Source organism: Bos indicus, chromosome 12, assembly GCF_029378745.1.
Source record: "Bos indicus isolate NIAB-ARS_2022 breed Sahiwal x Tharparkar chromosome 12, NIAB-ARS_B.indTharparkar_mat_pri_1.0, whole genome shotgun sequence".
NCBI lineage: Eukaryota > Metazoa > Chordata > Mammalia > Artiodactyla > Bovidae > Bos > Bos indicus.
This window is the reverse complement of record NC_091771.1, coordinates 86,485,110-86,498,114: the sequence shown is the minus strand read 5'-3', so window position 1 is coordinate 86,498,114 and position 13,005 is coordinate 86,485,110. Positions and strand designations below refer to the sequence as shown.

General features: G+C 43.9%; 2 protein-coding genes across 9 annotated transcripts in view; one reads left to right on the top strand and one right to left on the bottom strand.

Annotated features, from left to right (window-relative positions):
- Positions 1–5,144, bottom strand: part of ABHD13 (abhydrolase domain containing 13) — a 20,220-nt gene extending 15,076 nt beyond the window's left edge. The window contains exon 1 of one of the 2 annotated variants that reach the window (XM_019971702.2): positions 5,013–5,144. The gene's annotated coding sequence lies outside the window, so the exon portion shown is untranslated. Of the gene's footprint in view, positions 1–2,568; positions 2,837–5,012 lie in introns of those variants that run through there. The other variant, XM_070800472.1, reaches the window with a different exon arrangement.
- On the top strand, positions 5,143–13,005 carry LIG4 (DNA ligase 4). Of its 7 annotated transcripts, none has more exons than XM_070800468.1 (3): positions 5,150–5,281; positions 7,853–8,025; positions 8,766–13,005. In XM_070800468.1, the coding sequence occupies exon 3, from the start codon at positions 8,794–8,796 to the stop codon at positions 11,527–11,529; it is 2,736 nt and encodes a 911-aa protein (XP_070656569.1). In that variant the 5' UTR covers positions 5,150–5,281; positions 7,853–8,025; positions 8,766–8,793; the 3' UTR covers positions 11,530–13,005. The 7 variants fall into 7 exon arrangements, with proteins under 7 accessions (XP_070656571.1, XP_070656569.1, XP_019827260.1 ...); XM_019971697.2 differs by having other exon boundaries at positions 5,267–5,371; XM_070800469.1 differs by lacking the exon at positions 5,150–5,281 and adding an exon at positions 5,438–5,777.

Here is a 13,005-nt window from a genome sequence, read left to right as displayed (position 1 = left end):
CAGCCTTCCCGCCTTAGTGTATCTCCTTTTCTGCTAAGCACTGGGGAGTTAGGAAACCATGCCAGCTGCACAGCTGAAATGGAAACACAAATAGCCGCTATCAGCGTGCTGGAGACACCACAGAATGAATTATCTATTTCCCTAATGGTTACCCACATGTCATCAATAATGAAAAAGCGAGTATTAATAGTCCTATGGGACAAATGAACAATAACTGCCTATGGATATGCTGGATAGCAACTGAAGAGTTCAGAGAGCATTTTTAACTGGGATTTCAATCAGCTTGAGCAGACATCTGGAACACTATACTAGACAGCAACTCGGTAGCATTTTTGGGTTTCCCTTTCACTTGAAACACAGAAGACTTGGCATATAAGAGTCAACTCTGAGAGAACAAAAACGACAGATTCTTGTCACTATGGAAGTCAATCACAATTTGTTCTAAGAGTATAAATATCAAAGAAAGAAAATTTAAAAAAAGAAAAAAGATCTACAAGGCTAAAAATGTAAACACTGATGTCAAAATAAAAAATGATAATGTAATTCAGGAAGTTTCCAACTTGTGAAGGGATAGTGTTCTAAATACTATTAACCAAATGGATCAAACTTAGAATTCATTTTCTTATAAAATCAATGTTACAGGAGAAGCAAGATTCCCAGGCTAACTCATAAATACACACAGTTCATGGCCTGAAAACGCTACCGCTTTGCAACTCCAGTACAATGTACTGCTGTAGGAGTTAAGACTTACAAGAAACAGGAACATAAAATGTAGTCATTTATTATGCAGCCTATCACTTCAGGGAAAGAAAAATCTTAATTAGAAAAAACTAGAATCCTTTTTTAAAAGTCTGTTGTAAAAAGAGTATACAAGGACCTCAAATGTTGTGGAGGCGACTAAACAAGAATTAGAAAGATTTTAGAATCTGTAACAACTGAGTTCTAAATTAAAGAAAAAAACAGAGAAATAGAAATAGATTCCAAGAGACGAGAGAGGAAAGATCATGGCAAAACGTGAGGGTGGATGGTTAACCCAGGACAGCGTGGTGAGCAAATGCTCTTATCCAGGCCTGAGGTGTGTCTGAATATACGCCAAGGTTCAGATATTCACCATCTGGCTTCCTGTTCTCATTCCAAAGGAAATTCCTCATTCCAAAGGAAACTATCAGCGGCAGGCAGTGTCTGTGCGATGGGAAGGAGCCTGTTTCCAAGCTCGGTATGTTAATAGCTAGGTGGCTTTTGCCAACCCACTTACCCTCTCTAAATATATGTCTCCTCGTAGGTAAAAAGGAGATCAAACACCTAATTACAACTCGGCTGAGATCAAATGTAATACAGTGCATTGATAAACACAGCTCCTTACAGGAGGCAGAATTTAAAGCATTCTGTTTACCTACGAGAGCAGACTGGGTTAAAGTACAGCTAGCAGGTCAGCTCGACTTGGATTTTAAACAATGGCAGGACTCGCTGGAGAACACCCGAGCCGTGGCCCGCAGGAAGTAACGAGGGCGACGCCTTCTTTTCTGTTAAACCTCAGCGCGGGTGGCAGTTCCTTCAGAAAGCCTTCCCTGGACCTCTGCTCCCTATTGCCAACCACGCCACATCCTGCAGTTGGCACAAACTCACGCGGTGGCACTCACTAGTGTAGCCTAACTCACCTGTTTTACAAGGGCTGCGGATTCCTTGACGACAGTGACATCACCTTATGGAAATCCGCCTAAAGATTTTCAGGAGATTGAGCAAAGCTGGGCACCCAGTAAGTATTAACAATGAGCGGTCTAGGTCTTCAGCAGGACAGTTATTAGGACAAGAACACTAGACGATCAACCGTGACTTATTTACTTCTTATTTAGAACAAAACTTAACCTTTTAGCAAAAAAGACATGCGAGCAATCTAAGCCTGCCCACGAAGAATTAACCACCCGATCGAATGATACCAGGAATAAGATGCCACGAAAAGCGAGCTTGACACTTAAGAGCCCGCATCTCCTTTTGTCTTTCCACTGAGTCCGTACTACGGGGTAAAGGTAACTCAAAGGGCCGGTGAATAATAAAACTTGTTTGGGGTGGGGGGCGGTTGTGACGCCTTGGGCAGTAAAGTCTCGTGATGCATTTTGTAGAAAAATATCCACACACGTTGCTGACACGGGCGTCTCCAGCCAAACCGACTCTCAACTCCGCGGGGGTGCTCCGGGGCGGCTCCGTCAGCGCCCCGAAGTTCCTGCCCCGACAGCCGCGGCTCTCACGGCCTGTCCCTGACGTGAGCGGCCCAGGCCGCCCCCAGCCCCCTGAGCCCTGGGAGCGGGGCTCCGGCCGCACCCGTCCCGAGGGCGGGAGGGCCGGGCCGGGGGGTGCTGGGGTTCACGCGCGTCCCTGCAGACGCCGCGGACAGCGGCTCTCGGACGCGCCCCGGGCCCCCTCCCGGCCCGCGGAGCACAGGCGCGCCCCGGGCGCCCACAGCGGTGTCTGTCAGGGCTTCTCCGGCCCCCTCAGCCGGCGAAGGCGCCCCCGCACGGCCCCGCGGCGAGCAGCCCCCCGGAGGCCCCCGGCCGGCCGCCCCGCACTCACTCAGACCCGCGGGCAGGCCGCGCACTCGGGAGCCGGCGCCGCGCAGCAGCGTCCCCCGGCGCCGCTTCCGTCGCTCCTCATCGTCCTCCTCCGCCTCCCGCCGCCGGACCGCCGCCGCCGTCGCCACGGTCCGGCCCCGAGCTCCCGCGGCGCCGCGCTCGGCTCCCCGACTTCCGGCTCACGCTCGGTGTCGCCGGCAAATGCCCCCGCCGGCTCCCACATCACCTGCTCTGGCCCTTCCTCCCGGGAGCGGGGAAGGCGGCCCCCGCCCTCCTGGGCATGCGCAGAGACGGCGGCCCGGTAGGGGCGGGGGAGTGGGGGAGTCCCCGGCGACGGAGGCCCGGGACGGACAAGATACCGCGAGGCCGGATACCGCGTGCGATCGCGGTGGGCTGGGTACCCCCGCCGTGCGTGTCAGGCATCCTCCGAGCACCGGTAGGCTTCCCGCCCTGCCTCTGACGCCTCAGGATGTGCTGCGGGACGCTTTTCTTCCCAAAGAGAGTGTCTGCCCCAGAAGGTTGTTAGAGGTATGGCAGTGAGTTCCGGCACTTCCATAAGGGCTCCCATAAGGGCACTTAACTTCTTGTCTTCTTCCAGCCCAGCCCGCTCCTACCTTCATCAGGGCGCACCGTCACGAGCGGATGCATGTTTTATTAGACCCCGAGACCTGTACCACTTAGACGGCCTTTTTATTAAAAAAAAAGAAAGAAAGAAAAATTCAAAACTACCTTTTGCAACTTTTAACAAAAACCCAAGACCGTGGCAACATCTCTAGGGCCCCTAACAAGGCTTTGGAAGTGACCACACAAATGGAGCCTGAAGCTGGAACGTCGTGACTTTCACGGTCAACCCCATGCGCACCAAGCTGTACCGAATTGTTTGTTTATAGGTGTTGGTCTCCTGTCAGTCCCTATTCTCTGGACTCTGTTTTATATCTACAGAGGATATTTCATAATGTTTTCTTAAAACGTGAAATCGCTACCAGATTGAGAGTTCCAGTTCACAGAGGCTCTTGATAATAACTCCTGTTATTACCTGATAAGCACCACCCACCAAGACAGATGACCGCTTACGAACAAAAACTAATAATCAAAGCAACTCTAGGAGATACTTAATGAAAAACTGTTGATTCTCTTTAAACCAAGCATTAGAAAGGCTACAGTAACATGGTAAATTGGAGAGTGGGATTTGAATCAACTTAAGAGTTTGGTTTCGTGATTCATGGGTCCCCTGTTACATCACTAGTACAGAGCACAGTCCCCAACGTTATAGCAACTCAACAGATGCTGAACAAGGTACGAAAATGTATACGAATGCCTTTGCAGAAGATGGGCATGTAGGGGATCCTTTAACTTAACACTGTTGGATACTCTTCCCAAGTACATGGATAGGTTGACTAGTAGGTGGGAGAATTACCCACAAAACAGTACCATGTGACTTTACAAGTCAAGTGATTTCAGAGAAATGTTCAGTCAATAGAGGTGAATTAGACATATAAAGAAATTAACTGTTGGGCTAGAAGGAGCTAGACTTCAGTCCAGCTTTACTACATATTAGTACTGTGAATTAAATGTGTGTTAGTTTGTAAAAAGAGGCTTCTGTACATTAGACAATCATGCATTGGAGAAAGAAATGGCAACCCACTCCAGTGTTCTTGCCTGGAGAATCCCAGGGACGGGGAACCTGGTGGGCTGCCGTCTATGGGGTCACAGAGTCGGACACGACTGAAGTGACTTAGCATAGCATAGCATAGCAAGGGCACTTAACGGCTTCAAGATGTATTCTTCAAGCCTGTTGCAGCAAAATTTCATTTTAAAGCAATAGTATTTTATGCTAAAAGGAAATGTCTAATTCTAAAAGTTGTTTCCTCCTACACTTTATGAATAAATTCTCAGTTCTCCATGGTGGAAGAGGACAAACCATAAGAGCATACTGGTAGAAATCTACAGCTCCTAGAACATAAGGATTCGATTTGTTTTCATTTCTCAATTTTGCATATGTAGTACAATTACAATATCGTAGTAGCTGCTCAATAAAGATTTGTGGCATGATTTTATTTTGAATCCTTGAATATAAACTAGAACTCCACAGTTGATTTCCGAGTATGCAACTGTTTATATTATGAATGATACATTTTTTATTATGAATTAGACGAGAACGCATCACAGTTGCATCATCATGAAAAACACATAGGAAAGCACAGGCTTAGACAATTTTGCGAAAGCATATTTTTCCACCTAAATGAAACAGCAGACGTTTGGGGAAGGAAGACACCCTCTTCCCCCCTGGGCGGTTTCTCAACCACGGAAATGAGCGTTGGTACCACTCTTTACACATAGGGAGCCGAACTCGAGAGGTTGTCACCTGCCAAGAGCAGCCTAAAGAGAGGCACAGGCTCAAAGTGCCAATAACGAGCCAGTGGACAAAGTGTTTTGCGGTCTTACTTCGCGACGAAATCCACTCTCGCGGGTCAACCGTTTGCAAATAGGATCTGCTGCTGAGGCCAACCGGATATGTGTTTGTAACCACACTGTAACCCCCGCTGCCTCCGGTCCTCCGCAGCTCAGCCAGGCGGGCGGTCCTCCCAGAGCCCTCCGGAAGGTTACTGCGCCTGCGCACATCGTCCCCCTGACATCACAGCCTCTGGACTCCGCAGGTGCAGACGGCGCATGCGCACAGCATCCCTATTCAGTCGGGACGGCGCCGTCCGCAGGTAAGCGACTGCGCCTGCGCAGGGAGCAGCTGCCGGAAGCGGCCGTCCGCGCTCCTGCTTCCGGTTTGGTGGCCGCACCTGTGATTTCAGGTCAGGTAGGGGGTTAGTGCGACGGCGGCGGAGGCGGGGGAGGGACCTCGCATTCCGGGGAGGGCCCAGAGGTGAGGCGAAGGCTGGACAAGTGTTGCCGAGGAGGCGGGGGCCGTGTCTCGTCTTCTCAGTCCAGCAAACGCTGTGGTCTTAAGAGTTCAGGTTTCTTCTTGGTCCTTCGGTTCATCCGCCGGCGTCCCCAGCTGAGGGGGCGTCGATGCCCTGGCGACGCGCTGCGTTAGAAGCCGCGTCTCGGCTTCAAGGTGCTTGCCCAGGATCCCACCCTTGGGACGTGGGGCGAGGGAGTGTGGTGCCTTTGACTCTCTCAAGAACCGTGTTGGCTGCTTGAATTGCCAAGATTCTGGCGCCCACCCTGCCAACTGGGGATCCTCGGATGCAGTCGATGGTAGTATGGGTCCTTCAGTGATTTTGCACGGGAGTCTGGCCTGAGGGAATGCTAGTTTCTCTTCTTACACTGGTTTTTTTCCCACGACTAATTTCTTTCTCCTGAGGTTCTTCCACAATATCACAAAGTGCTGTGAAAGTGTAATCCCTTTTGTCTTGTCGAGGGTTGTACAGTCACTTTCTCTGCAATGAAATAGCGTTGACTCCCTTATTCACGGAATAAAACCTCGGGAGTTCGTTTGGTTTTCACTTCAGGGCGACGATCTAGGCAGCAGTTGAATGGATGATGAGTCATTATTAATACTAATTCCTGTATTCATTCTCTTAAGAGCTTTGGTACTTTGTAATATTTATGTTTTCAGTGTGTGTGTGTGTGTGTGTGTGTGTGTGTGTGTGTGTTTGAACCAACAAGCATTATAGTACTGAAGTTGGTCAGGGGCTTATTAAATGTCATGTACTACGTTAAGCATCTTATGTAAATTGTCAGATGTCATCCTAATTTATATGTAGTTATCAACCTCACTTCACACTTAAGGAAACTTAGAGAAGTTAAATAGTAGAGAAATTAAACAGTGTGTCATATCACACAGCTAATAAGTGTTAGACTTCACACTTAACTCGGATTTATTGGACTTCTGAGCCCTAAGCACAAACTTGTTTGTTTTGCTTTTTCATAAATCAGAAACATCAGCTAAAATGCTCAGATTCCAAAAAATAAGAGTGTGTAAAAAAGCAGTGGAAATACTAATATTTGACTTCTTGTACAGTTTTCATAAGTAAAAATTTTCAAAGTGTATTCATTTTATACTAATCTTGGAATCTTTGTTATCTATGTGACAGCCTTAGGACGCATGTATAGCTCTACGTCATTATGTGGTTCTCACTGCTCCTATAATTTGAGTCCTTGCCTGGGACTTTCTCAGGGAAACTGAGTTCATAGTAGAATCTACAGATAGATCAGAAACTGTACACCAGACTTGAGCATTCAAAAAAGTGTTTCTCAACATACTTCATTTTATACATATTGTATATGAATTGTAAACAGGGCATTGTGTGTCATAATGTGCTGGGTTGAGGGAGAAGGTCTTGAGAGAAGAGACAGTAAATAGATCTAAACAGGTGGTGCAGTCAGTTGTGCAAATGAAACAGCAAGGGGAAGCCAGCTCCCATATTCAAAGATAAAACACTCAGCATTGTGGTCTTCTCCTGGCCTGTCTGACTGGGTAGAAGAAGTTGGGTTTCCTTTGCCAGGAATTTGAGAAGGGAGGATGTTTTACCCTATAGGCCCCCAAATGAATGTTGTTCACCTTCCCCAAAGTGGTCATGACTGCTGAATGTTTTAAGCAAACACCCCACCACTTGTGTTTGTGTGGGTGTGTGATCAGCTCCTGGCTTTCCCTGGTGTGCTTTTCCAGGAACTCAGCTCCACGTTTCAGTAATTCATTCAACAAACCGATGAACTCCTATGTGCCAATTTATGTGGTACAAATTATACCGATTTCTAACTTCCAGAGACTGACAGTTTAGTAAATGTGGTATGGTGACTGACTCCTTGTGCCAACTGCTAGGTTACGTGGCCTTGTGCTGACATTGTGGTATTCCCTTTTGTTTCCTAGGGTGGGGAATCTCCTGGACTCTGTACCACAAGAGATCTCCCCACTCCTGGAAGCAGCTCTGGCTCCCTGCTCTCTGGGCTACTTGAGAACTACTTGAGGTGTCTGAAACTACAATATAAGGCATTCTTCAGATTCTTAGAGTACACATTTTACTTAAATCTTTTTTAGCAAAAGTTAGTATATTTTAGTGTTATACAGTTTAAACCATATTAAAATAGTTCTGTTATACATTTTAATAGAACATGCATGAATATTTAAAGCTTCAAAGTAATTTTATTGTGGTAACCACTTTAACAAATAATCTAGACCCTAGTCCAGCAAGGTCCCCATTTTTCCCTCAGTGATTTTAGAAGATTCTTCAGTGGGGAGCTCTGTCTCATGGCATTTTACTTCTATTATATTTTTCTTAAAGCAATGAGCACTTTATAATCGTTCCCATAACATCCTCTTTTCGTTACAGAACGTGCACCTGAAGCAGAGCACACTGTATTCGCCCGTAGCACAGTGTCTAGCCCATATGTCGTCAGCAGGTGGCTGGAGGATTACTGGCATGAGAATATGAGCCAAAAACCTGTGCTGATGAATTCACATTTGTGAAACTGTACGAACTGTGATGCTAGAGTTGAGAGATAGGTAAAGTGAGAATTTTATGGGGAGAGTATTTTGATTTGGGCTTTGGCTGCCAGTGTGACTTGTCAGAGCAGGGAAGAAGTGATAGTGAACAGTCATAGACTTTGTCAGGAAGGAGAGGGTGCTTATTTGGAGGGGAAGGGGTCTGGATTATCTATGCACAAGTTCAGTTCAGCCAAATTTCAATTCAGTGAACCAGTGATTTGGTAAAAACATGATTTTAAGAAGTTTTTTTCCTATATATAATGGATAAACAACAAGGTCCTCCTGTATAGCACAGGGAACTATATTCAATATCCTGTGATAAGCCATAATAAAAATAGGAAAAAATTACACGCACACACACATATATATGTATAATTGAATCACTTTGCACTACAGCAGAAATGTACACAGCATTATAAATCAACTATAATAAAAAAATAAGATAAAATGTGAAAAATTGTTTGTAAATAAAGAAAAAAAGTTTGTTTCTGATGCTGTGTAATGGTGGTCTGAAAGAAAAAGAAGAACAATACAAGAAAAGACCTCAGGAGCCCAGAAATGAACTGGGATTGAAGCAAAATAGTTGATTATCATTCAGTGTAGAGGTTGCAAAGAGACATCATTTATAGTATTATCTGTTTTCATGTAATGAATGTTACTGAACATTTATTATAAACCACACACTCTCTGTAAGGTCTTTATATTAAATATTTAGTTGAATTTTATCTTTTAAAGTTACTCTCTCTTTGCTTTACCAGATAAACCAGAAGATTCACCATTGCTTCAATGGCTGCCTCACAAACCTCACAAACTGTTGCATCTCATGTTCCTTTTGCAGATTTATGTTCGACTTTAGAACGAATACAGAAAAGTAAAGGGCGTGCAGAAAAAATCAGACACTTCAAAGCATTTTTAGATTCTTGGAGAAAATTTCACAATGCCCTTCATAAGAACCAAAAAGATGTCACAGATTCTTTTTATCCAGCCATGAGACTTATTCTTCCTCAGCTGGAAAGAGAGAGAATGGCCTACGGAATCAAAGAAACTATGCTGGCTAAGCTTTATATTGAATTGCTTAACCTGCCTCGAGATGGAAAAGATGCCCTTAAACTTTTGAACTACAGAACACCGACCGGAACCCGTGGAGATGCTGGAGACTTTGCAATGATTGCGTACTTTGTACTGAAACCCAGGTGTCTACAGAAAGGAAGCCTAAGCATTCAGCAAGTAAATGACATTTTAGACTCCATTGCCAGCAATAATTCTGCCAAAAGGAAAGACCTAATGAAGAAGAGTGTTCTTCAGCTTATAACTCAGAGTTCAGCACTTGAACAAAAGTGGCTGATACGGATGATTGTTAAGGACCTAAAGCTTGGCTTTAGTCAGCAAACTATATTTTCTATTTTTCACAGTGATGCTGCCGAGTTGCATAATGTCACCACAGATCTGGAGAAGGTCTGTAGGCAACTACACGATCCTTCAGTGGGACTCAGTGACATTTCCATCACCTTATTCTCTGCCTTTAAACCCATGCTGGCCGCTATAGCAGATATCGAGCGAATTGAGAAGGACATGAAACACCAGAGTTTCTACATCGAAACCAAGCTGGATGGCGAGCGGATGCAGATGCACAAGGATGGGGATGTGTACCGGTACTTCTCTCGCAATGGGTATAACTATGTAGACCAGTTTGGTGCTTCCCCACAGGAAGGGTCCCTCACACCATTCATTCATAATGCATTCAAAACAGAAGTGCTGAACTGTATCCTCGATGGTGAGATGATGGCCTACAACCCTAACACACAAACTTTTATGCAAAAGGGGAATAAGTTTGACATTAAAAGAATGGTGGAAGATTCTGAGCTGCAGACTTGTTACTGTGTTTTTGATGTGTTGATGGTTAATGATAAAAAACTAGGACATGAGACCCTGAGAAAGAGGTATGAAATTCTTAATAGTGTTTTCACACCTGTACCAGGTAGAATAGAAATAGTGCAGAAAACACAAGCTCATACTAAGAAAGAAGTCATTGATGCTTTGAATGAAGCGATAGATAAAAGAGAAGAGGGGATCATGGTAAAACACCCGCTGTCCATTTACAAGCCGGATAAAAGAGGTGAAGGATGGTTAAAAATTAAACCAGAGTATGTCAATGGACTGATGGATGAGCTGGACATCTTAATCATCGGGGGCTACTGGGGGAAGGGTGCCCGGGGCGGGATGATGTCTCATTTTTTGTGCGCTGTGTCAGAGAAGCCCCCTTCTGGTGAAAAACCCTCAGTGTTTCATACTCTGTGTCGCGTGGGCTCGGGTTACACCATGAAAGAACTGTATGACCTGGGTTTGAAGTTGGCCAAACACTGGAAGCCTTTTCATAGGAAAGCCCCACCAAGCAACATTCTATGTGGAACAGAGAAGCCAGAGGTCTACATCGAGCCTTGCAATTCAGTCATTGTTCAGGTTAAGGCCACAGAGATCGTCCCCAGTGACATGTATAAAACCGGCTGCACGTTGCGTTTTCCACGGATTGAGAAGATAAGAGAAGACAAAGAATGGTACGAATGTACATCCCTGGAGGACTTAGAGCAACTTCGAGGGAAAGCCTGTGGAAAGCTCGCGTCCAGACACCTTTACTTGGGTGGTGATGATGAACCACAAGAGAAAAAGCGGAAAGCTGCCCCAAAGATGAAGAAAGTTATTGGAATTATTGAGCACCTAAAAGCTCCCAACCTTTCTAACGTAAACAGGGTTTCTACTGTGTTTGAAGACGTGGAGTTTTGTGTCATGAGTGGAACCAGCAGCCATCCCAAGCCTGACCTGGAGAACAGAATTGCCGAATTGGGTGGTTACATAGTACAGAACCCAGGCCCAGACACGTACTGTGTGATCGCAGGGTCTGAGAACATTCGAGTGAAGAATATCATCTCTTCAGATAAACATGATGTCGTCAAGCCAGAGTGGCTGCTAGAGTGTTTTAGGACCAGAAGCTGTGTGCCCTGGCAACCCCGCTTCATGATCCACATGTGCCCGTCGACAAAGCAGCACTTCGCCCAGGAATACGACCAATACGGGGATAGTTACTTTGTCGACACAGATTTGCACCAACTGAAGGAAGTGTTTTTGGGAATTAAAAACGCTGGTGAGCAGACTCCAGGGGAGATGAGTCCTGTGATTGCTGATTTGGAACACAGGTATTCCTGGGCCAGTGCACCTCTTAGCATGTTTAGACACCTCACTGTTTATTTGGACCTGTACGCTGTCATCAATGACTTAAGTACCAGAATCAAGGGAGCTAGGTTAGCCATCACAGCCTTGGAGCTTCGATTTCATGGAGCGCAAGTAGTTTCCTGTTTAGCTGAGGGAGTGTCTCACGTGATTGTTGGGGAGGATCAGAGTCGGGTTGCAGACTTGAAAGCTATTCGAAGGACTCTTAAGAGGAAATTTAAAATCTTACAAGAACGTTGGGTCACTGTTTCAATAGACAAGTGTGAATTACAGGAGGAAAATCGGTATTTGGTTTGAAGCTAGCTTTCTAGTGAGGCAAGCCTCAGATCTGACCGACTCATTGCAACAGATTATCATGATAAAATGTTAAACCATGTTTTATCTTCATCTTTTAAAAATCTGTGCTTAAAAAGTATTACTAGATACAGACGGTCATCATAACTTTATTTTTTTTCCTGTATCTTTATAGAGCTTTTAATAATAAGAAAAAAGATACTCGTGTATATGAGGAAAACACTTAAAAGAAAAAAGTGGATTGTTTATCAAGAAATACAAATGGTGAAAAGACACCCAGTGGCCCAATGTCAAGAAAGAAAAATTTTTAGCAGTATAGTAAGTATTTCATTATTTTTATGACCAAGATGAAATTAAAAGTTTACCATTACAATCTCCTTATACAAATATAAAATTTTAACTCATATTAATAAAATAGAAGCTTTTAGATTCATTAAAAGTAGTGACCTAAACAGGATTTTCTGAAGTCGAATAAAATTTTTAATAATGGCTTTTGTCTAATAAAAGCATTGCAAGAAAAATATTGTTGGCACATTTGGATTTGTAAATGTGTCTTTTTGAGTTGAAGGCTAAAATTCCACTTTTAAGTGTGAAATGTGAACAAATTTATTTTTTAAGGTTAAGGTCAGGCTCATGAATAAAATGCCTTGTTAATGTGTGTGCTCAGTCATGTTCGAGTCTTAACAGCCCCATGGACTGTAGCCTGCCAGACTTCTCTGTCCATGGGATTTTCCAGGCAAGACTATTGGAGTGGGTTGCCATTTCCTCCAAGGAGTCTTCCCAGCCAAGGGATTGAACCCATGTCTCCTGCATCCCCTGCATTGGCAGGCAGATTCTTTAGCATTGCACCACTTTAAAAGCACCTTGTTAATGATGTTATTAGCTAAATCAGGGGAGATTGAGTAATGGTCTAAAAACTTAGATCAGTTTGATTTTTTAAATCTCTTGCAATTTTAAATGTACTTGGCCTACACTTAATTTTTTTTCTAAAATAGAGCATATTTTAAAGAAAATATTTTTATATGAATTTGTACTTCAGTATAAATAGTATTCGGCAAAGAGTGGTTTTCCTACGTATGGCCCATTGAAAAGGTATCAGAATGGTGTGTGTGTTTTAACTTTCTCTACAGAGAAGTAAATTGCTTTAATTTTTTAAAAATGACTTATTTTTTCTTAGATTATTTAAAGTGTATAGTATGTGTAAATATAAATATATTACATCTGGATTTATATACCAAATATGTAAAACCAAAATATACCAGATTTTGGAATGCAGCCTGTACATTTTGAAAAATATGTTTCATGACATCAGTTAAATACTTGGAATTTGGTACTTGAGAAACTGTGTGTAGATTGTTTGTAAATAGTTATTTTATTCAAACAGAGGAACAAATGTATGTTATTTTGTTGTATTTCTTAACTTAAATAAAATATTTAATATGCTATTAAAATAATTTATATTTATTTTAAAAAATTCAT

Excerpts from the sequence above, each read along its gene's own strand:
- LIG4 (XM_070800470.1), top strand. The coding sequence starts at position 8,794 with ATGGCTGCCTCACAAACCTCACAAACTGTTGCATCTCATGTTCCTTTT.